Source organism: Mesoplodon bidens, assembly GCF_964165515.1.
Source record: "Mesoplodon bidens genome assembly, chromosome: 5".
NCBI lineage: Eukaryota > Metazoa > Chordata > Mammalia > Artiodactyla > Ziphiidae > Mesoplodon > Mesoplodon bidens.
Window position 1 is genome coordinate 48,721,513 of NC_138161.1, and position 25,523 is coordinate 48,747,035.

Sequence of the window (25,523 nt, forward strand, 5' to 3'; positions counted from 1 at the left end):
TCGGCTCTCCCACCTCAGAGGTACAGGCCTGACACCTAGCTAGAGCACCCAGACTCTACCAGTCACATGGCTCAGAAGAAAAGGGAGAAAAGAAGGAAAGAAATAAAAAATAAATATAATAAAATAAAAGTTTTTAAAATAAAAAATTATTAAAAATAAATCAAAAAATAGTAAAAAAACAAAGATAGAAAGAAGAGAGCTACCAAACCATAAAACAAATCCACCAATGATAAGAAGCACTAAAAATTATACTAAAAACAAAGAAACAAACAAAAAACCTGGACAGATAGAACCCTAGGACAAATTGTAAAAGTAAAACTATACAGAGAAACTCACACAAAGAAGCATACACATACACACTCACAAAAAGAGAAAAAGGAAAAAAAATCTATGTATAAAAGGAAAAAAGGAAGAGAGCAAAGAAATCAATAAACAAATCTACAAATGATAATAAACTCTAAATACTTAACTAACATAAACTTAAAACCAGAAACAAATTAGATGCAGACAGCAAATCCCAAGTCTACAGTTGCCCCCAAGGTCCACTGCCTCAATTTTGGGGTGTGTCATTGTCTATTCAGGTATTCCAGAGATGCAGGCCTGGTACATCAGGTTGATTGTGGAGATTTAATCCGCAGCTCCTGAGACTGCATGGAGAGATTTCCCTTTCTCTCTCTCTCTTTTTTTTTTCCCCTTTCTCTTCTTTGTTTGCACAGCTCCTGGTGTTCAGCTTTGTATTTGGCCCCACCTGTGCGTATAGGTCACCTGAGGGTGTCTGTTCTTTGCTGAGACAGGATGAGGTTAAAGTAGCAGCTGATTAGGGGGCTCTGGCTCATTCAGGCTGGGGGTAGGGAGGGGTATGGAATGTGGGGTGAGCTTGCAGCGGCAGAGGCTGGCGTGACATTACAACAGCCTGAGGCGCACCATGTGTTCTCCTGGGGAAGTTGTCCCTGGATCATGGGACCCTGGCAATTGTGGGCTGCACAGTCTCCTGGGAGGGGAGGTGTGGATAGTGACCTGTGTTCGCACACAGGCTTCTTGGTGGCTGCAGCAGCAGCTTTAGGGTTTCATGCCCGTCTCTGGGTCTGTGCTGTTAGCTGAGGCTCACGCCCATCTCTGGAGCTCATTTAAGCAGTGTTCTGAATCCCGTGTCCTTGCGCCCCCTAAAACAATGGTCTCTTTCCTCTTAGGGAGTTTCAGACTTTTCCCCGGACTCCCTCCCGGCTAGCTGTGGTGCACGAGCCCCCTTCAGGCTGTGTTCATGCAACCAACCCCAGTCCTCTCCCTGGGATCTGATCTCTGAAGCCCGAGCCTCAGCTCCCAGCCCCCACCAGCCCCAGCGGGTGAGCAGACAAGCCTCTCAGGCTGGTGAGTCCTGTTCAGCACCAATCCTCTGTGCGGGAATCCATCCACTTTGCCCTCTGCATCCCTGTTGCTGCACTCTCCTCCATGGCTCTGAAGCTTCCCCCACTCCCACCCACTGTTTCCGCCAGTGAAGGGGCTTCCTAGTGTGTGGAAACTTTTCCTCTTTTACAGCTCTCTCCCAGAGGTGCAGGTCCCATCCCTATTATTTTGTCTCATTTTTTCTTTTTTCTTTTGCCCTACCCATGTATGTGGAAAGTTTCTTGCTTTGGGGGAAGTCTGAGGTCTTCTGCCAGCGTTCAGTAGGTGTTCTGTAGGAGTTGTTCCACATGTAGATGTATTTGTGGGGAGGAAGGTGATCTCTATGTCTTACTCCTCCGCCATCTTGAAGGTCTCCTGCAACTGATTTCTGTATGTTTATTTTTTTATCCTGCAAATTTACTAAATTTATTTATTACTTCTGGTTTTCTGGTGGAGTCTTTTGGGTTTTCTGTATTTAAGATAATTTTGTCTGCCAGCAGAGACAGTTTTATTTTTTCCTTTCCAACTTGGATGCCTGTTATTTCTTTTTCCTGGCTATTGTTCTGACTAGGACTTCCAGTACTGTGCTGAATGGATGTGGCAAGAGTGGGCATCCTTGTCTTATTCCTGTCTTAGAGGAAAGGCTTCTAATTTTCACCACTGAGTGTGATGTTAGCTGTGGGCTTGTCAGATGTGGCCTTTATTATGTTGATGAACAATCCTTCTATACCTTATTTGTTGAGAGTTTTTCTCATGAAAGGATGTTGAATTTTGTTAAATAATTTTTCTGCATCTATTGAAATGATCCCGATTTTTGTCCTTCATTCTGTTCATGTGGTGTATCACATTTATTGATTTGCATATGTTGAACCATTCTTGCTTCCAGGGTTGAGTCCCATTTGATCATGGTGTATGATCCTTTTAATCTATTTTTGAATTCAGTTTGCTAATATTTTGTTGAGGATTTTACATCTATGGTCATCAGGAATATGGCTTGTAATTTTCTTTTCTTGTAGTGTCCTTATCTGGCTTCAGTATTAGGGTGATGCTGGCCCTATAAAGAGTTTGCAACTGTTCCTTTATCTTCACTTTTTTTGGGAGAGTTTGAGAAGCTTTGGTATTCATTCTTTAAATGTTTGGTATAGCTCACCTGTGAAGCCATCTTGTCCTGGGCTTTTATGTGTTGTGAGATTTTAAATTACTGATTCAATCTCCTTGTTCATTATTGCTCCGTTTAGATTTTCTATTACATCCTGATTCAGTCTTGGTAAGTTGTGTCTGAATTTTTTTCTTTTATTTCTTTTAAATTTAATGAGACTGATTTTATGGACTAACAAGCATTTGGTCTATCTTGGTGAACAAAACATTTAACTTGGAAAAGAATGGTATTCTGCAGTTGTTGGGTATAGTGTTCTAAAAATGTCAATAGGATCAAAGTGATTGTTAGTACTGTACAGATTTTCTTACCAACATTTTTGGTTCTCTCAACTGCTGAAAAAGGAATGCTAAGATCTCCAACTGTGATTGTGAATTTGTTTATTCTCTCCTTAATTCTGTCAATTTTTGCATCACATGTGTTGAGGTTCTGCTATTAGATGCATAGACATTTATGATTATTATGTCTTTGAATGAATTGACCCTTTATCATTTGGAAATGTCCCTCCTTAACTCTGATAATGCTCTTTGTCATGAAGTCTACTTTATCTGATATCCGGCCTTCTTATGCATATTGGTTACATGATACATATTTTTTCATCCATTCACTTTCAACCTATCTGTGCCTTTATATTTAAAGTATGTATCTTACAGACAGCAAGTAGATGGGTCTTTTATCAATTCTGGCAATTTTTGTCTTTTGAGTGTTTAGTCTATTTGAGCTAATGTAATTATTAATATGCATGAAGTTATGTCTAACATTTTACTATTTGCTTTCTGTTGCCACTCTATTTTTTAATCCTTTGTTCCTCTTTTCCTGCCTACTTTTGGGTAAATTTAGTAGTACTAGGATTCCATTTTAATTTATATGTTGGTTATTAAGCAATATCCCAACATATTTTTTGTTGATTTAGGGATACATTATACATCCTTAACTTTCCATACTCAACAGAGTTAATATTTTACCACTTCCACTAAAATCTAAGACTCTTGTAACAGTATAAGCTTATGTGTTATTCTTCCTTCCTTTATGTTATAGTTGTCTGATGTACTACATGTGCATACATTATAAACCCCACAATGCAGTGTTATTGTTTTTGCTTGTTCTTAATCCCTTCTTGAAGATCTGAATTTCCATGTGATTTTGTTTCCCTTCAGGCTGAAAACTTTCCTTTAGAATTTCTTAGTATATATCTTCTGGTGAAAAATTCTTTCAGTTTTCTTTTACCTAAAAATGTCTTTATTTAGCTTTCATTGTTGAGAGACATTTTCACTGGATATAGAATTATGACTTGACAGAGTTTTTTTTTTTTCCTTTTAACACTATGAAGAAGTAATTTCACAAACTGGTTCCAGTTTCTAATGAGACACCTTCAATGTTTTGCATTATTTTTCCCCCTGTTATATAATGTGTTACTTTCCTCTGGTTATTTTCAGGGTTTTCCCTTTATTTTTGACTTTTATCATTTTGACTATAATGTGCCCAGATATTACTTTATTTTATTTTTTGCATTTATTCTGCTTGGGATTGTTGAACTTCTTGAATCTATTAATTTATGTCTTTCATCAAATTTGAGAAATTTTCAGCCGTTATTTTTCAAATAGTTTTTGTATCCCATTCTCTCTCTTCTCTCTTTCTGGGACTCTAAGTACATGTTAGTTAATTTAATATTGTTCTGCAGGTTCCTGAGCTCTGTTCATTCCTTTTCATTCTTTCTCCTTGCTATTCATCAGACTGGATCATCCTGGTGATCTGTCACCAAGGACACTGATTTTTTTCTTTAGTCATCTTCAGTTTGCTATTGAGCCTATCCAGTGATTTTTATTTCAGATATTGTACTTTTTTAGTTTATAAATTTTTGTTTTGTTATATTTTATAGTGGTACATTTTGCTTACATTTCCTTATTTTTGGCTCATTATGAGTTCATTTTCTTTTGTACTCTATGAATACATCTGTAAGCATGTTGTAATAGTACTTTAAATTTCTTGTTTGCTAAATTTAACATCTGGGTCATTTTGGGCATTCTCCATTGATTGCTTTTTTTCTTTAGTATGGGCCATGTTTTTTCTGTTTTTTCATATGTTTGGTAATTTCAATTATTTCCAGAGCATATAGATCCTACAACCATAGCAACTCTGCATTCTACTATATTCCTACCAAGAGTGGAGTTGCCATACGATTAACTTAGCTGGACTAAAATTGAAAACTCTATCTCTCCCTAGGGTGGGCAGCTGAAATCTCTGTTTAGTGTTTTTAGCCTTACCTGTGCTTCTTGGAATCCATCCCAACCATTTGTAATTCAGAGGTTAATCAGAGGTGTGGGCAGAGTTTATAAACAGACTCTGGAGCTCCTCCTCTCTATCTTCTCCTGGATATTCATATCCATACTGTTACTTACTTTCCAGCTGCTGTGGTTGCCCTAAACCCTGTCCTCTGTTCTTTCAACCTAATAAGACTGCCTGTTTCAACTCCAGGTTTACTCATCCTGCCTGGGCTGATTATGGTGTGACTTCAGGCTAAAAGATATTAAGCACAAAACAAAATATGGAAACCTACCCAGTGGAACTCCGTTTTTCCTAAGTGTAGATTCCCCTTCCAGTCTCTGAATGCTTCTGCTTGTCCTCCAATGTCTTCATATAGTTTTTAAAAAATATTTTGTCCTGAGTTTATAGTTTTTATCTGCAAGAGGGTTGATTTGGTAGGAGCAGAACCATATAAAGTTGTTTTTGTGACATAAGTCATACATAGGACTGAAGATACTTTTATTCCTTGAGACTTATCTCAAGAATATATTTAATAATAAATCTTTTTAAAAATTCCATTCATACTTTGTTTAAAAAATGTGAATCAAAGATTTATATTCTTTTTTTCTTTGGAAACCATCCTGTTAACATCTTGGGAGTATCTACTGTGAGAGAAGCTCAACATTTAGGCTAAGGATGATGGTCACCTTCTGATTTTCATCATGGCAAAAATAATCATATAGATGAACCAAAATGGTAAATGAAAATAAAAATTCTGTTTGACCTCACAAGATTTTTGTTTTTATTCTTTTGTATTTGTGTATTATACATGGGGAATGTCAAAAGTTTAAGATAAAACAAGGAGGCATTATTGAAAGACTTAACCTTGAAATCAGGAATTTCTCTCTGTGCTTCTTATTCTATCCCTCTTCCCATAGTGAACATTGCCTTTTACTCTGATGAAAAATATTACAAGGACTTTTCCCTCTGTATATAGAGTTCCATTTTTTCTGAGTTGGCAGAGTGAATTATACTTCAATATAATGAAAGTACCCTTCTTTTTTATTTTTTTTATTATTTTTTTATTTTTTGCTTTATAACAAATTTAATCAGTTATACATATACATATGTTCCCATATCCCCTCCCTTTTGAGTCTCCCTCCCACCCTCCCTATCCCACCCCTCCAGGCGGTCACAAAGCACCGAGCTGATCTCCCTGTGCCATGTGGCTGCTTCCCACTAGCTATCTACCTTATGTTTGGTAGTGTATATATGTCCATGCCGCTCTTTCACTTTGTCACAGCTTACCCTTCCCCCTCCCCATATCCTCAAGTCCATTCTCTAGTAGGTCTGTGTCTTTATTCCTGTCTTACCCCTATGTTCTTCATGACATTTTTTTTCTTAAATTCCATATATATGTGTCAGCATACAGTATTTGTCTTTCTCTTTCTGACTTACTTCACTCTGTATGACAGACTGTAGGTCCATCCACCTCATTACAAATAGCTCAATTTCATTTCTTTTTATGGCTCAGTAATATTCCATTGTATATATGTGCCACATCCTCTTTACCCATTCATCTGATGATGGACACTTAGGTTGTTTCCATCTCTGGGCTATTGTAAATAGGGCTGCTATGAACATTTTGGTACATGTCTCTTTTGGAATTATGGTTTTCTCAGGGTATATGCCCAGTAGTGGGATTGCTGGGTCATATGGTAGTTCTATTTGTAGTTTTTTAAGGAACCTCCATACCGTTCTCCATAGTGACTGTACCAATTCACATTCCCACCAGCAGTGCAAGAGGGTTCCTTTTTTTCCACACCCTCTCCAGCATTTATTGTTTCTAGATTTTTTGATGATGGCCATTCTGACTGGTGTGAGATGATATCTCATTGTAGTTTTGATTTGCATTTCTCTAATGATTAATGATGTTGAGCATTCTTTCATGTGTTTGTTGGCAGTCTGTATATCTTCTTTGGAGAAAATGTCTATTTAGGTCTTCTGCCCATTTTTGGATTGGGTTGTTTGTTTTTTTGTTATTGAACTGCATGAGCTGCTTATAAATTTTGGAGATTAATCCTTTGCCAGTTGCTTCATTTGCAAATATTTTCTCCCATTCTGAGGGTTGTCTTTTGGTCTTCTTTATGGTTTCCCTTGCTGTGCAAAAGCTTTTAAGTTTCATTAGGTCCCATTTGTTTATTTTTGTTTTTATTTCCATTTCCCTAGGAGGTGGGTCCAAAAGAATCTTGCTGTGATTTATGTCATAGAGTGTTCTGCCTATGTTTTCCTCTAAGAGTTTGATAGTGTCTGGCCTTACATTTAGGTCTTTAATCCATTTTGAGCTTATTTTTGTGTATGGTGTTAGGGAGTGATCTAATCTCATACTTTTACATGTCCCTGTACAGTTTTCCCAGCACCACTTATTGAACAGGCTGTCCTTTCTCCACTGTACATTCCTGCCTCCTTTATCAAAGATAAGTTGACCATATGTGCATAGGATTATCTCTGGGCTTTCTATCCTGTTCCATTGATCTATCTTTCTGTTTTTGTGCCAGTACCACACTGTCTTGATTACTGTAGCTTTGTAGTATAGTCTGAAGTCAGGGAGCCTGATTCCTCCAGCTCCGTTTTTCGTTCTCAAGATTGCTTTGGCAATTCGGGGTCTTTTGTTTTTCCAAACAAATTTTGAAATTTTTTGTTCTAGTCCTGTGAAAAATGCCAGTGGTAGTTTGATAGGGATTGCATTGAATCTGTAGATTGCTTTGGGTAGTAGGGTCATTTTCACAATATTGATTCTTCCAATCCAGGAGCATGGTATATCTCTCCATCTATTTGTATCATCTTTAATTTCTTTCATCAGTGTCTTATAATTTTCTGCATACAGGTCTTTTGTCTCCTTAGGTAGGTTTATTCCTAGATATTTTATTCTTTTTGTTGCAATGGTAAATGGGAGTGTTTTCTTGATTTCACTTTCAGATTTTTCATCATTAGTGTATAGGAATGCCAGAGATTTCTGTGCATTAAATTTGTATCCTGCTACTTTACCAAATTCATTGATTAGCTCTAGTAGTTTTCTGGTAGCATCTTTAGGATTCTCTATGTATAGTATCATGTCATCTGCAAACAGTGACAGCTTTACTTCTTCTTTACTGACTTGGATTCCTTTTATTTGTTTTCTTCTCTGATTGCTGTGGCTAAAACTTCCAAAACTATGTTGAATAAGAACGGTGAGAGTGGGCAGCCTTGTCTTGTTCCTGATCTTAGTGGAAATGGTTTCAATTTTTCACCATTGAGGATGATGTTGGCTGTGGGTTTGTCATATATGGCCTTTATTATGTTGAGGAAAGTTCCCTCTATGCCTACTTTCTGCAGGGTTTTTATCATAAATGGGTGTTGAAAGGTTTCTCTGCATCTATTGAGATGATCATATGGTTTTTCTCCTTCAGTTTGTTAGTATGGTGTATCACGTTGATTGATTTGTGTATATTGAAGAATCCTTGCATTCCTGGAATAAACCCCACTTGATCATGGTGTATGATCCTTTTAATGTGCTGTTGGATTCTGTTTGCTAGTATTTTGTTGAGGATTTTTGCATCTATGTTCATCAGTGATATTGGCCTGGAGTTTTCTTTCTTTGTGACATCCTTGTCTGGTTTTGGTATCAAGGTGATGGTGGCCTCATAGAATGAGTTTGGGAGTGTTCCTCCCTCTGCTATATTTTGGAAGAGTTTGAGAAGGATAGGTGTTAGCTCTTCTCTAAATGTTTGATAGAATTCGCCTGTGAAGCCATCTGGTCCTGGGCTTTTGTTTGTTGGAAGATTTTTTTTTATCACAGTTTCAATTTCAGTGCTTGTGATTGGTCTGTTCATATTTTCTATTTCTTCCTGATTCAGTCTTGGCAGGTTGTGCTTTTCTAAGAATTTGTCCATTTCTTCCAGGTTGTCCATTTTATTGGCATAGAGTTGCTTGTAGTAATCTCTCATGATCTTTTGTGTTTCTGCAGTGTCAGTTGTTACTTCTCCTTTTTCATTTCTAATTCTATTGATTTGAGTCTTCTCCCTTTTTTTCTTGATGAATCTGGCTAATGGTTTATCAATTTTGTTTATCTTCTCAAAGAACCAGCTTTTAGTTTTATTGATCTTTGCTACCATTTCCTTCATTTCTTTTTCATTTATTTCTGATCTGATCTTTATGATTTCTTTCCTTCTGCTAACTTTGGGGGATTTTTGTTCTTCTTTCTCTAATTGCTTTAGGTGAAGGGTCAGGTTGTTTACTTGAGGTCTTCCTGTTTCTTAAGGTGGGATTGTATTGCTATAAACTTCCCCCTTAGAACTGCTTTTGCTGCGTCCCATAGGTTTTGGGTCATCGTGTCTCCATTGTCATTTGTTTCTAGGTATTTCTTGATTTCCTCTTTGATTTCTTCAGTGATCACTTCGTTATTAAGTAGTGTATTGTTTAGCCTCCATGTGTTTGTATTTTTTACAGATCTTTTCCTGTAATTGATGTCTAGTCTCATAGCATTGTGGTCGGAAAAGATACTTGATACAATTTCAATTTTCTTAAATTTACCAATGCTTCATTTGTGACCCAAGATATGATGTATCCTGGAGATGGTTCCATGAGCACTTGAGATAAATGTGTATTCTGTTGTTTTTGGATGGAATGTCCTGTAAATACCAATTAAGTCCATCTTGTTTAATGTATCATTTAAAGCTTGTGTTTCCTTATTTATTTTCATTTTGGATGATCTGTCCATTGGTGAAAGTGGGGTGTTGAAGTCCCTACTATGAGTGTGTTACTGTCGATTTCCTCTTTTATGGCTGTTAGTATTTGCCTTATGTATTGAGGTGCTCCTATGTTGGGTACATAAATATTTACAATTGTTATATCTTCTTCTTGGATCTATCCCTTGATCATTATGTAGTGTCCCTCTTTGTCTCTTCTAATAGTCTTTATTTTAAAGTCTATTTTGTCTGATATGAGAATTGCTACTCCAGCTTGCTTTTGATTTCCATTTGCATGGAATATCTTTTTCCATCCCCTTAGTTTCAATCTGTATGTGTCTCTAGGTCTGATGTGGGTCTCTTGTAGACAGCATATATATGGGTCTTGTTTTTGTATCCATTCAGCCAATCTGTGTCTTTTGGTGCGAGCATTTAGTCCATTTACATTTAAGGTAATTATTGATATGTATGTTCCTATTCCCATTTCCTTAATTGTTTTGGGTTCGTTATTGTAGGTCTTTTCCTTTTGCTGTGTTTCTTGCCTAGAGAAGTTCCTTTAGCATTTGTTGTAAAGCTGGTTTGTTGGTGCTGAACTCTCTCAGCTTTTGCTTGTCTGTAAACATTTTAATTTCTCCATCAAATCTGAATGGGATCCTTGCTGGGTAGAGTAACCTTGGTTGCCGGTTTTTCTCCTTCATCACTTTAAATATGTCCTGCCACTCACTTGTGGCTTGTAGAGTTTCTGCTGAGAGATCAGCTGTTAACCTTATGGGGATTCCCTTGTGTGTTACTTGTTGTTTTTCCCCTTGCTGCTTTTAATATGTTTTCTTTGTTTTTAATTTTTGACAGTTTGATTAATATGTGTCTTGGCATATTTCTCCTTGGATTTATTCTGTATGGGACTCTCTGTGCCTCCTGGACTTGATTAACTATTTCCTTTCCCATATTAGGGAAGTTTTCAACTATAATCTCTTCAAATATCTTCTCAGTCCCTTTCTTTTTCTCTTCTTCTTCTGGAAACCCCTATAATTTGAATGTTGGTGCGTTTAATGTTGTCCCAGAGGTCTCTGAGACTGTCCTCAGTTCTTTTCATTCTTTTTTCTTTATTCTGCTCTGCAGCAGTTATTTCACTATTTTATCTTCCACGTCACTTATCCGTTCTTCTGCCTCAGTTATTCTGCTATTGATCCCATCTAGAGTATTTTTCATTTCATTTATTGTGTTTTTAATTGTTGCTTGATTCATCTTTAGTTCTTCTAGGTCCTTCTTAAATGTTTCTTGCATTTTGTCTATTCTATTTCCAAGATTTTGGATCATCTTTACTATCATTATTCTGAATTATTTTTCAGGTAGACTGCCTATTTCCTCTTCATTTGTTAGTTCTGCTGGGTTTTCATCTTGCTCCTTCACCTGCTGAGGGTTTTTCTTTTTTTTCATCTTGCTTATCTTACTGTGTTTGGGGTCTCCTTTTTGCAGGCTGCAGGTTCGTAGTTCCCATTGTTTTTGGTGTCTGTCCCCAGTGGCTAAGGTTGTTTCAGTGTGTTTTGTAGGCTTCCTGGTGGAGGGGACTAGTGCCTGTGTTCTGGTGGATGAGGCTCTATCTTGTCTTTCTGGTGGACAGGCCCACCTCTGGTGGTGTGTTTTCGGGTGTGTGTGGCCTTACTATGTTTTTAGGGAGCCTCTCTGCTAATGGGTGGGGTTTTGTTCCTGTCTTGCTAGTTGCTTGGCATAGGGTGACCAGCACTGTAGCTTGCTGGTCGTTGAGTGAAGCTGGGTGCTGGTGTTGAGATGGAGATCTCTGGGAGATTTTTGCCATTTGATATTATGTGGAGCTGGGAGGTCTCTTGTGGACCAGTGTCCTGAAGTTGGCTCTCCCACTTCAGAGGCACAGCACTGACTCCTGGCTGCAGCACCAAGAGCCTTTCATCCATCCGGCTCAGAAGAAAAGGGAGAAAAAGTAGAAAGAAAGAATCAGTAGAAGAAAGAACGGAAGGAAGGAAGGAAGGAAGGAAGGAAGAAAGAAAAAAAGAAAGAAAGAAGGGAGGGAGGGAGGGAGGAAACAAAGGAAGAAAGAAAGAAAGAAAGGGGGGAGGGAGGGAGGGATGAAGGAGGGAAGGTAGGAAAAAGAGAACGAGAGAAGATAAAGTAAAATAGAATAAAGTATGATAAAATATAATAGCGTTATTATAATAAAAAAGTAGTTATTAAAAAATTAAAAACAAAACGAAGCAAATAAAGAAAAAATTAAAGGGACAGATAGAACCCTGGGACAAATGGTGGAAGCAAGGCTATATAGACAAAATCTCACACAGAAGCATACACATACACTTTCACAAAAAGAGAACAAGGGGAAAAAAATCGTAAATCTTGCTCTCAAAGTCCACCTCCTCAATTTGGGATAATTCGTTGTAAAAAGAGGAAAAGGGGAAAACATCTTAGATCTTTTTCTCAAAGTCCACCTCCTCAATTTGGGATGATTCGTTGTCTATTCATGTATTCCACAGACGCAGGGTACATCAAGTTGATTGTGGAGCTTTAATCCGCTGCTTCGGAGGCTGCTGGGAGAGATTTCCCTTTCTCTTCTTTATTCTCACAGCTCCCGGGTCTCAGCTTTTGATTTGGCCCTGCCTCTGCGTGTAGGTCGCCGGAGGGCATCTGTTCTTCGCTCAGACAGGACCGGGTTAAAGGAGCAGCTGCTTCAGGGGCTCTGGCTCACTCAGGCCGGGGGGAGGGAGGGGTACGGAGTGCGGGGCTAGCCTGCGGCGGCAGAGGCCGGCATGACGTTGCACCAGCCCGAGGTGCGCCGTGCGCTCTTCTGGGGAAGCCGTCCCTGGATCCCGGGACCCCAGCAGTGGCAGGCTGCACAGGCTCCCTGGAAAGGGGGCGTGGTCAGTGACCTGCGCTCGCACACAGGCCTCTTGGCGGCGGCAGTAGCAGCCCCAGCGTCCCACGCCCGTCTCTGTGGTCCTTGCTTTTCGCCGCGGCTCGCCCCTGTCTCCGGAGCTCCTTTAAGCAGCGCTCTTAATCCCCTCTCCTCGCGCACCAGGAAACAAAGAGGGAAGAAAAAGTCTCTTGCCTCTTCGGCAGCTCCAGACTTTTTCCTGGACTCCCTCCCGGCTAGCCGTGGTGCACTAACCCCTTCAGGCTCTCTTCTCGCCGCCAACCCCAGTCCTCTCCCCATGCTCCGACTGAAACCCGAAACCCGAGCCTCAGCTCCCAGCCTCGCCCGCCCCGGAGGCCAAGCAGACAAGCCTCTCGGGCTGGTGAGTGCCGGTCGGCACCGGTCCTCTGTGCGGGAATCTCTCCGCTTTGCCCTGCACACCCCTGTTGCTGCGCTCTCCTTTGCTACTCCGAAGCTTTCCCCCTCCGTCACCCGCAGTCTCCGCCCGCGAAGGGGCTTCCTAGTGTGTGGAAACCTTTCCTCCTTCACGGCTCCCTCCCACTGGTGCAGGTGCCATCCCTATCCTTTTGTCTCTGTTTATTCTTGTTTCTTTTGCCCTACCCAGGTACGTGGGGAGTTTCTTGCCTTTTGGGGGGTCTGAGGTCTTCTGTCAGCATTCAGTAGGTGTTCCGTAGGAGTTGTTCCACGTGTAGATGAATTTCTGATGTATCTGTAGGGAGGAAGGTGATCTCTGCGTCTTACTCTTCCGCCATCTTCCTTAATCAGCTAAGTGTCTTTTCGGTATGTTTGATTGTATTCTGTTATCTTATTTTCTTTTTTTACATGTATCCATGATTTCTTCCTTTTTTTATATGTTGTGCCATATAAATTATATTTTCTTTTATTTAACCTTCTCCAATTAGAACATTTTCATTCCATTAATTATTATTTTTGTTTATTAAACATTAATACAATTTATAAGATACAATTTTCATCTTCCAAAGTAAAACAATATGTATTGATTCCTCCCCCTTTTTTTAAAAATTGGAGTATAGTTGATTTACAACATTGTGTTAGTTTCAGGTGTACAGCAAAGTGAATCAGTTATACATATACATATATTCATTCTTTTTTAGATTCTTTACATATAGGTTATTACAGAATATTGAGTAGAGTTCCCTGTGCTATACAGTAGGTCCTTATTAGTTATCTGTTTTATATATAGGATTCCTCCCTTTTAAAGAGAGTAAAATGAACACAGTTTAGCTGCTTCATCTCCTGGTTTTATTGGTAAAATTTAAAATTTATCATATAATTAATGTTGTTAAATTATACTGTCTACATTATTTTCTTTCAAGAAATATTTATAATAGTTGGATTTTGTTTGATAATTGTACTAACTGCATTTTCTTATACTTAAATAGTTTCAATGCCTTTTGTCAGTCTTCTTTATTAGATTGTCATGTTATTTTGACTTCTTAATTTTAATGAATTTCTCATTAATGATAGCATATTTTGGAGTAATTGTTTAAAAGATAGTTAGCAAATATTGATGAGGACTTTCCTACCTGATAAGTTTTCTTTAGGTACCATGGCACATGAACCCTAGATTAGCTTGGCATTTAATTCTTGGCAATAATCTTTCTTTCATTGAAATTCTATAAACTTAATGAGATTTTATGTTGTGGAAAAAAGGCTGAGAAAGGTCAGAATTTTTTTTTTGTTCTTCCCACTCATATCACCCATAAGAATATTTTTTGAAATAATTTTGAACTCATAAAAAGTTATAAAAATAGTACAGACAGTTCCTATGTAGACTTCACCCAGCTCTTCCAGTGATAACACCTTATATACCTATAATAGATCTATTAAAAAATTATAACAGCAAAAACAGTAAATAAATAAAAATAAAAGAAAGATATTTTCCTACAAAAAAAAAACCCAGGAAAGTGACATTGGTACTATCCACATAGATTATTCACTTATTGGCTTTAATCCCTTAAAATGAAGGTATTTATTTATTTACTTATTGTGCTTACTATGTGGAATGTGAGATCTTGTTCCACGACCAGGGATCGAACCCTCACCCCCTGCTCTGGAACCACAGTCTTAACCACTGGACTGCCAGGGAAGTCCCTAAAATGATGTTTTTTAATTCTAGATTTATTAATTCAACTATGAATTAAATAAATAAATTTGTTATCAAATACAATAGAATTATTGTAGTTTTGTAAGTTAATTTGTCCCTTTTTTCCTTGTACTCAAAAATTAACTTTTTAGGGGCTTCCCTGGTGGCGCAGTGGTTGAAAGTCCACCTGCGATGCAGGGGACGTGGGTTTGTGCCCCAGTCCGGGAAGATCCCACATGCTGTGGAGCTGCTGGGCCCGTGAGCCATGGCCACTGAGCCTGCGCGTTCGGAGCCTGTGCTCTGCAACGGGAGAGGCCACAACAGTGAGAGGCCCGTGTACTGCAAAAAAAAAAAAAAAAAAAAAAATTAACTTTTTATAGGTACAAGTCTCATCTCCTCAACTAGATTATCAGTTCTCTAGTGTAAGAAATATACTTGTGTGTATCTTTCACAGTAGATAACATCTAGTTCAATACTGGGATGGGCTATACTTCTCTAATATTTTGTGAAAAAACTATAGCATTTGATGATTGTCTCAGTGTTGGTTGTTTCTGGCTCTGGTCAAGTATCATTGAGGAGGGAAGTCTGATACAAAATGGAAATCAATGGGGAGGGCATTAAGTCATTTTGGCTTGACCACAATGATGCAGGGCCTGTAGAATGTAGTGTGCGGAGCTGCTTGACTATCTGAATTGCTACCACCAGGTTTAATGGGTGTAGGATTTCACCCTCTATCCCAGGCAGCCCTCTCCAGTGCTTTTTGAGAATAACTCCATTAAACAATAGATGTGTGCCTGCCACCAAATTTGAATAGATATAAGGCAGACCTTTACTGCTTGCCACACCCAATGGAAACTCCCCTGAAGGGCAATAAGTAGTGTAAGCTTAGTCTGGGATTGCCAGCTGAGTCATGGATTTGTCACCTAGAATGACCAGTAATTTAGAAAAGTATCTAAAAGAAGGTCTAGGCAAGGATATTCTCTCCTCCGTGCGCGGGAGAGGCATATTACAAAATAGAGCCTTGTTACAAAATGTTAATACTTTATGGCAAAATTGAAGGTGGCCATGTGGCAGGAGTACTGGACTAAAAGGCAGGAGATTTAAGCTGTCTTCCAGCTCTACAATTAGTTATTCATATGATTTTAGGAAAGTCACACATCCTTTCTGAGTGAGGCATGTAAAATAGAAAATGAAGGGGGGCTGTTAACATTAACACAGTGCTTTACAAAGGGAGCTTGAATATTGCCTACATCATAATTTACATAATGTGTTAAAATGCTGATTCCTGGGCCTCACCCCTTACCAACTCAGTCAGAACCTGTGGGCTAAGAGCTAGGAATCTTCAGGTGATTGTTATGTATACTAAAGAATAGGAACAACTAGCTTAGTTCACCTGGAAGGCTCCTTCTAGCTTTAGAATAATCTATAATTCTAATAAACATTTACTAGGTGCTACAGACACTACTTAAAAGGTATAGTTTGATCTTTGTGCTAGTGAGAATTAGTTTGACCCATAGGTTTTGTCTTTTCAGATAACATCTTTGGGATTTTAGGGAACACGGAAATATTGGGAGTCCATTCAGACAGAGTCCCTCAGGATGGTAGCTTTATGGATTCTCCATGGTCTAGGTTTTTTCCTAATTATTGTACAACCAGAAATTCTATCCAGTCTTATCTTTACCTTAGAGTTTAAAGTTTGGAAAATCCAGGTGAAATAATGTACTCCACAAAGAGAATGCTTCTCTAGGGACCAGATTTTTCATGTCTCCAAAACAAATTTCTCTCCCTTGAACAATCAGGATGGCCAGTAGCCACTTTTGTCCTCCTGAAACCCATGTCCCATTGAAAACTTCCTTATGTCGTCAAGGCCTTCTTCAGGGGAGTAGATACCCTAATCAAGTTAATCTTCCTGCTTTTGGCCAAAGAACTAGTCTATCCCTTGCCAATATGTATTGATTTTATTAGTCAAACTCTCAGAGTTATCGAACCATAGCACCAGAAGTCTGTAACAGTATTCATAGGATATGATTCTAGAAATAATCCTTTTAAGGTTTGGAGCCTAATAGACGCCAATCTGGGAGACATCCATGGATTTTTTTTTAAATAACTTTTTCATTTTGAAATAGTCTTACACAAGAAGTTGCAAAGATAGTACAGAGTTCCCATGTACTCTTTGATCAGCTTTTCCCAATAAGATTTGTATAACATTGTCAAAATCAAGAAATGAAGATTGGCACAATATTCTCAACTCAACAGCAGATATTATTTAATCTGTTTTTCCACAAAGGATATTAATGAGGAATTATCAGGGTTTTTGAGATGCTGTAATACACTTTACATGATCTTTCTATTACAGTTACAAGCAAGAGACAGAGTAGTGTATTGGATAGAGGAGTTTTGGAGCCAAACATACAGTTTAATTCCAGACTCTACTGATAACTGGTTGGATAATTTTAGGCAACTTACTTAATTTATCTGAGCTATAGTTTCCTTATCTGTAACATGGGGTAATGAAGCTTATTTTATAGGGTTGAAGTTAGGACTAAATGAGAGGATTAAATGATGAAGATTGAAGGAAAAGCAAGTGTCTGGTATTAATAGGACTGCAATAAGTGGTTCTATACATTTAAAAAATGTATAGAAAATAGTGTTCAGTCTTTTGTGGGTTAATTACTTGTGCACATCTGGTCTTCATATGTAACGTACAGAAAAGCAATGAGTAGAAGTGCTTAAAAATTTTTTTGTCCTTAAATATACCAAACTTCTAGTTATTTTACCAAAACTCCAAGAAGTGTAGAATCATAGAATGTTAGAACTGTAAGAAGAATTAGGTAACCCATAGTCAATCTGCCCCATTAGGAAATCGAAGATCATAGACATCAGAAAAAGAGCAAAGTTACTAAAAAATTAATATTTGGTCTTTGTCCTCAGTTCCTGGCACACTGTTCCTTTAATCCCTGGACTCCCCAGAGTGATGAGTGTGTTTTGCATGCTAATAAGATGACCAGTCGCTGAGGCCCCCAGATTGCTTCAGTATGGAGGCTGGTCAGTCACCAGAAAGACCAAGGCTTGATTAGAAGCTTGGAACTTGTAGCCTACTCCACAGTCTCCAGGAATGGGAGAGGGGTTGGATATTGAGTCATTTACCAACAGCTAATGATTTAATCAATCAAAACTATGTAATGAAACCTTTATAAAAACCCCTAAAAGAAGGGGTTTGGAGAGCTTGCATGTTGGTGAACAGATGAAAGTGCTGGGAGGGTAACACACTCAGAGAGGGCATGGAGGCTCCATCCTCCGGCACTGTAATCTCTTCTGTTTGGCTGTTCCTGAGTTGTACCCTCTATAATAAACAAGTAATAGTAAGTAAAACTCTTTCCTGAGTGAATTCTGTGAGTCTTTCCAGCAAATTATCAAACCTGAAATGGGGAGGCAATAGGCTCGTTGGACAGAAGTGTGGATAGCCTGGGGACCTAATACTCCTAATACTTGTTACTGGCACCACTAGTGAGGGCAGTCTTGTGGGACTGAGCCCTTCACCTGTAGAGTCTGACACGAACTCTGAGTAGTTAGTGTCAGAATTGAATTAAATTGTAGGACACCCAGTTGGTGTCAGAATTGGTTGGTGTCAGGAGGAAAAAAAGCCTCCCAATTGCACAGCCAACATGTGGCAAATGGGGACCTGAATTCAGGTCTCTTAACTCTACTACTTACGTATAGCACTTCAGATATGAGAAGAATATTTCCCTAACTCTCTTAGACAAAAAAGTACACAGCAGCTGCTGACTGGTAAACTCAGGTTCCTGTACATGAAGAAGGGTGGGTGGCAGGGTGAAATACAATTTCTTCCCTTATTCTGTATCTCAAGACTTATCTAATATTAAACTTTTATCCTGTCTGCCAGGGATTGCAAATTTTTATCCTCCACACTGTCAGAACAAAAATCTTCCAGAGTAAAACTTCCGAAGTGTTGAAGTCATTGTCGTTAACTGCTGGGAGGGTGAAAGTGCTGCCATCAATGACCCCACTGAGGCTGCGTGTAAGGATGTATAACATGCTCAGGTCATTACCAGCCCTAAATGAATGCTTTTGGCTTCTGGAGCCATCTATACTTACCAAGGAAATGGCATCATCTGAAAGTGACCAAGAAAACCCAAGCATGTAGACAGTAAAACTGTTACCTTTTGTGGTCCTCTTTTTATTCAACTCATGTGTTTCACTTTTTCTATTTCCTTCCTTTATTACCCAGTCTTCTCAAAGTCTCCCTCAGTATATTTTGCTTAAGGTTAAGAATCAGGTAAAACCTGTTGTTTATTATCATCAGGGATAGTGGATTTGGTAGTTTTTCTGTTATTCAATAGATTCTTACTCCAATGAAGTGAAGAATGCCACTAAGCTTTCAAGATAATTCAGGATTATCATTGCTCCGTACATCATAAAGTCTATGTGACAAAGTTTGATAAAAATATAGAACCTAAAAAATTCTTTTACTGTTTACTAAAAAAGACATGAGGAGAAAAATTTACCCTCCAGAACAAAATGACTCTTGGTGAACACTGAAAGGAGTAGCTTGTATGTATCATACTTTTGATCTGTGAATATTTTAAATTTGTATGTGCTTATACTCTTATTTCCAATTAAGAATTTGGCACCAATTTAACCTCTGGAAAGTGTATTTTTTTTTCTGTTAAAAAAGCATATTTTATGACCAGAGGAATTGACCCCATGAGAAACGGGAAGTGAGGCATAGAAAAATTAGCTCATTGCTAAAGCCTCTGAATATTTCCTCCCGGTTCTTGATATATCTACCCTTTTATTGATGAAATGACAGTGAGGCTCAAAAAATGAAAAGTTAGTCACAATCACCCCTTATGGCTTTTTAAAGATCAAGCCGCTCATGGAGTTTCAAACACTTAAATTATTAATGGCTTCCTAAATAAAAAATGACCTCCACTGGTTTGGGGAGCACTCCCACTGGACTTAGGAGATAGAGTCTTCGAACTGCTGTGCTCTATTTTGTCATAAACTAGGCAGCTGCTGTGAGTGCACTGAACTAAGGGATTAACAAATGTCATGTGAGCTGTGGTATACTCTTCTTACCACGCTCTAAAGAACATGTGTTTTTTTTTTATAGAAATGGTTGTAAATGACTTAGATTTCTAGGAGAGCCAAGAGCATATTTCATCTGTAGTATAATTGAGACCTTACAGGATAATGGAAAAAAGTAAAAGGAAGAGAATATAGAAGTAAAGCAATTCTCAGAGGTTAGTGTTTTTAGTGGTGTTATAGTGCCATCCCTAGATAGGGGCTTGACTTTGGGAAAATTACAAGATGTGGTTGACTTACTCTATATCCTGGAATTTATATTCAGATTAAAATAAACCTTAAGGAAAGGCCACTTTAAATGTGAAAAAAAATCACCAAAGAGACACATTTAGCCTGAGGGTGAAATATTTGTGTTCCCTTCGTGGTTTTAGTTTTCTTTGTGCTTTTTTCAGCACTTTGGGGGGTAGAGCAACCAAAATTTCACATAATGTTCCTGGAATGGCTCCACCATAAATGCACAAGCTCCACACACATACTGTGGAAGCTAAGTCAGGTGCACATTGCTATTCCCCTGCCAACCCTGAAATCCTACCTCTTGGAAATAATTCTCTTGATTTAAGCCTTTACCTCATGCAGTGGTCTAGAATCTTTTAGTTTAGTGATAGAGATCCAAGTCAGATTAGGTTAAGAGTCAAAGAGAGTTGAATGGTTCAATTCATTGTAAAGTGCAAGGGATGAGTTGGTTTTAGGTAGGGTGACTATGTTCTGGTTTGCCTGAGCCAGTACCAATTTGTGCCTGTTGTCCTGATTCAAGTATTACCAGCAGCCCCTTTTACTCTCTAGTGTCATTGTTTGGGACACAAAATATATGATAACACTAACTTTAGGTCTAGAGTTCAAATGAAATGAGTTCAAAGAATGTGACAGGATTCTCTTTTTCCCTCCCTGTTTCCTGGCTCTTTGTCCTGTGTTTGGCTTCATCCTCTTATTGGGTTTTCATGGTTGGACACTGGCCATTGGCATCCCCTTCCTCCTGCCCTGCAACTCCCCATCAGTGTCTCTCATGGGCTGCAGCCAGCCAGAAGCCAGTTGAGCCAGGAACTTGTGGGGCTCAGTCCCTTCTGATACAGAGCAAAGCAGGGGCAGCAAGAAGAAAGGACCAAAGAACTGGTACACCTTGATGAGTCATGTGCCCGCAGGCACTGTGTCCAGGAAATATTGATCCAGCCTGAGTCACATACTCACTGTGAAGTGGAGGGATAGGGGATGACCTGTTTGATAGGATATCCTGGAGTGGAGAGTGGACAGTTACACCAAGGATGGGATGCTGGCAGCAAAACGTGGAGGTGTTTCCACTGTATCTTCTGACAAAATAGAAGTGCCTCATGGGAAAACAACTGCTTGCAGGCTTATCTATCAGTTCCCTGCCTCTGAATAAGCCTGTTAGATCCTTGTCTGAGCAGGGTTTGAATGGGGTGGGTAAGGAAAGCAAGACATTTTTTGGTGCCTTTGAAGTTGAGGAGCAAGGACAGGGACTCTAGGAGCTGAAGGGTGATTTTACTTAAAAAGAAAATTTCGGGAAAGGAAGACTCAGAGTGCTGCAGAACTGGTTTTCATGATATTACACGGGGCCAACGTTCCCTATTTCTGATATATTGTGTGTGATAACAGTACCCCTATATCCTTTTCGGTTGTGGTAGAACATGTCGTTTCTTCAGGGAACAACCATCCTAACCTTTGGGTTTCCTTTCCTGGGTCTTAACAGTTCGGAGCTTAATTGTCAGAGTCTGGATTGCTTTTTCTCTTACCCTTTCCATTTTGAAGTTCATGTTGCCTCTTTTTTTATGTTACCAACAAAGGGAGATCATTCTCAAGCTCATTGCTATCATTGCCTCATTCAGAAGAGCTTGGCATTCTTTGCCAATGCTTGGGAAACCTGGGCTAAAAGTGCCAACTGGATCATACCAGCCTGTCAACCACTGGAGCTCTCTAGCCCTGTGGAACCTCCTTAAGTTACCCTGTGATCTGCAGTACCTGGCTCCTTAGATGACGTCCAAGACAGAGCCACCAGGATTGGTTCTATCCCTAGGGGTGGAGTGGGAAACAGGGGGCTATAGGGGGAGGGCCAGTTACTAAGAGAGTAAAAGTCTTCCTGGTCACATTTTTAAAACATTGTACTAGCCATGTTATGGCAATTTTAGAAGATATTTGTAAATTATCTTTTTCAAAGAAGAAAAATCCGTAATTCCTTGACCTATAAATAATGTCTGTTTTTCCATGTTCCCTTATACTCTTTGTTTGAATACATAAGAATTTAAATAATTAATTATAGTAAATGAAATTTTATTCTGATTTTTAGTTACAATTTCCCAGTTCTTATAATAATTGATTGTATAATATAGCATAAGTTACTAAGTTGTTCTGTTATTGGATGTCTAGATCATTTCAATTTTTAATATTGTAGTGACATATGATTAATAAACTGGTACATATAGTTTTTTTCCTTCCTTTTAAATCATTTTCTGCAGATAAATTCTCAGGATGATGTTAAGCATGTCAAAAGTATGAACATTTGTTTCGGTTCCTTGTATATATTGATATATTGTCTTGACAACATTACACTAATTTATAGTGTCACCAACATTTGGAGTTATCATAAGCAGGTTTTTGTATACTTTTTACTTTGGTATTTTATTTTTTAAATTATTTATGTGCATTGTCCATTTATCAATTGAATTGTTATTTTTTTCTCATAAATTTGTATGAATTCTTTTCTATTATGGTTATTAGCCCATTAACTATGACATTTAGTGACAATATTTTTCCTCAGTTTATTGTTTTCCTTTTTTAAAAAAATATTTATTTATTTATTTATTTTTGGCTGCGTCGGGACTTTGTTGCTGCATGCTGGCTTTCTCTAGTTGCGGTGAGCGGGCTTCTCATTGCAGTGGCTTCTTTTGTTGCGGAACACCAGCTCTAGGTGCATGGGCTTCAGTAGTTGTGGCACATGGGCTCAGTAGTTGCGGCACATGGGCTCTAGAGAGCAGGCTTAGTAGTTGTGGTGCATGGGCTTAGTTGCTCCGTGGCATGTGGGGTCTTCCTGGACCAGGGATCAAAACTGTGTCCCCTGCATTGGCAGGCAGATTCTTAACCACTGTGCTACCAGGGAAGTCCCTGTTTTCCTTTCTTTTTAATATAATGAAATGTTCACTCTGCATTTGATTCAAAATATCCAAAAGATTTATGGAGCATTTAGCATTTCTTGAGTTTAAATGTCTTCATACAGGCAGAGTATTTTTCGTTTTGTGTTAAGGAATATTTTAGGGATTATGTAAAATCTTCTAAAATGAAGAACAGGGGCATAAATATGCCAACCGAGCCCAAAGGAATCACATATGACAGACACTTGCCATCTCTCACCCTATATTATATCGTACAGCAGTTGGGTGGGGTTCCATGACACAGTTATTTTTTCCTCTTAAACATGCTTTCTGTCTCTTTGTGTCCATCCACCTTTTCTTAAAAATAAAACAGTAAATCTTGGAGAAGATGAGCAATTATTTGTTAACACACACAAAAACCTCAGAGAGATTCAAACGTTACATATGCATCATCTGTATTACTTCATTTACATATAGGTAACCTATTAAAATGTGTATTTGAAAAAAAATGTGAAAGTTGCTGAAAACCTAAGTAAGGAAATCAGGAGGAAGAGAAAATAATCATAGAAGCAAAAAGTAAGAAGAGAGGTATGTTATTAGTACCCAAGGAACATGTCATATGAGCTTGTATTTTTGCTAGGAACGGGCCACAGATTAGACCATAAGCTTCCTAACACCCAACATAAATAGGGAAATATGATCACGCAAGTCACATACCTCTTAACAATTAAACAACAAACAAACACACACTTCTTGGGAAAAACACAATTATTCCAACACTACTTGAAATTGGTATTGATAAGTTTTTGTGAAAATGTCCACCCGACTATATTACCAAATGAGAGGGCAAACTATTTTGAATGAACAAAAAAGCAATCACATTTGGAAATGCTTATGTTCACAACCATACCTGCTAGTTTGCTCAGTGTAAAGAGTCATGTGTAATGCTCAATGTTACCTCAAAGTTATACAATGCTATGTATATACAAAGAGACTCAATGCAGCATAGGAATCTTCAGTCTCATAAGTGGGTCACTGAAGACTGTTTTTTTTTTTTAAATATTGGAGTGATTTTCCTTAATTTTGGTTATTGGAGTTAATTTTGTTTTGTTTCCTTCCTTTTTTTTTTACTTTTAAAATTAACTTCATTGCCATATAATTTATATGCAACAAAATGCACCCATTTTAAGTGTATAATTAGATAAGTTTTAACAAATGTGTACACCTGTGAAACCATCCTAAACAAGATTAAGAACATATCCTTCACTCTGTAATGCTCCCCGTCCCAGTTAAACCCTTCACCTGTCCCAGCTCCAGGCAACCACTGATCTGCTTTCTACCACCATGTATTAGTTTTGCCTGTTCTAGATTGCCATGTAAATGGGACCATATCCTCTTTCGAGTCTGGCTTCTTTCATTCAGCATAGTGTTTTTGGGATTCATCTATGTTGTTTGTATCAGTGGTTTGCTTTTCATTGCTGAGTAGAATTCAGTTGTTTGGATAGATCATGTTTTGTTTATGTATTCACTAGTTGAGGGACATTTGTTCATTTCCAGGTTTTGAAAACCATGAATATGACTGATATAACCGTTCTTCTACAAGTCTTTGTGTGGATATGTTTTCTCTTGAAATATCTAGTATGGTGTAATTGCTGAGTCATAGAGTCAGTGTATATTTAACTATATAGGAAACTGCCAAACAGTTTTCCAAAGTAGTTTTGCCATTTTATACTCTCAATAGCCATATATGGGAGTTAGTATTTAAAGTCCTGATTTTTGAATTGTTTCAAAAAGTAGAAGTAGGTCATAAATCCTTTTTTCAAGCTACTGACCATGTTTCTGAAAAATCCCATTGCTTGATATGTTAGCCCTCTATTTTAACAAAGAAGAGGAAGAACAAAAAAATAAAAGCAAAGCAGAGTGGCATGATCTAATTCTGTTATCTCTTAAAAACTATATTTCCCAGGGAACTATAGTCCAATTCTTATCTTCTTCCAGTAGAGTTTTGTTACACGTGGAAGTATGATGCTGATAATTTGCTGAACTTTGATATAAGCTATTATGAAATCATGATATAACAATTGAGACCTTCTGGACCTTTGCAATAACAAAAAAAGAAGATTGATTATTCTGCCATAGTACTTACCAAGTAATAGCAGACTAGGGCAGCATTCTGGACTGGGAGTTGTGGTCCCAGCTACAAGTTATGTGACTTGAAGCAAGACATTTGCCTCTCTGGGCATAAGCCTAGGCTTTACCTTTGTAATGGGCAGGACTAGGTAAATTCTAAATTCTGTACCAGCTCTAAAATTTTGTGACTCTAAATGCAGGCTGAAATTACTTGTAAATCAACTTAAAGTATTTTTTTCACCTACATATTACATGAGTATATTCCTTTAAAAAAAGGAAATAAATTAGAGCATGCCAGATAGAGTCAAAGTCCCAGCCCCTTCATCTCCTTTTCCTTCCCCTTCTCGCCAGTTAACCACTGTAATAAGTTTGCTGTGTATCCTTCCAAATTTTAAGAAATAGATATTCCAAAAATTGTATACCCATAGAAATTCATAGTCTTGTGTGTGTGCTTTTTTTTCTCTTTTTTACATAACTGGTATAGGGAACTGATTTGGTGGTCCCCAGGAACACCCCCAGGTTCAATGATTTACTAGGAGCACTCATAAAGTTCAGCATGAAGTCATATTCATGGCTATGATATGTAGCAGGAAAACAATGTAAAGCAAAATTAGCAAAGGAAGAATTTGCATGGGTTGAAGTCTAGAGGAAACCAGGCACGAGCTTC

The 25,523-nt window shown here is 38.2% G+C and overlaps 1 protein-coding gene across 1 annotated transcript in view; it reads left to right on the forward strand.

The window, feature by feature from the left end:
* ADGRG7 (adhesion G protein-coupled receptor G7) overlaps positions 1-18,684 on the forward strand; it is a gene marked incomplete at both ends in the record, with an annotated part of 78,575 nt that extends 59,891 nt beyond the window's left edge. The window contains 1 exon segment of the mRNA XM_081235331.1: positions 18,424-18,684. Coding sequence (XP_081091457.1) covers positions 18,424-18,684 — 261 coding nt within the window.
* Positions 18,685-25,523: the final 6,839 nt, after the last annotated feature.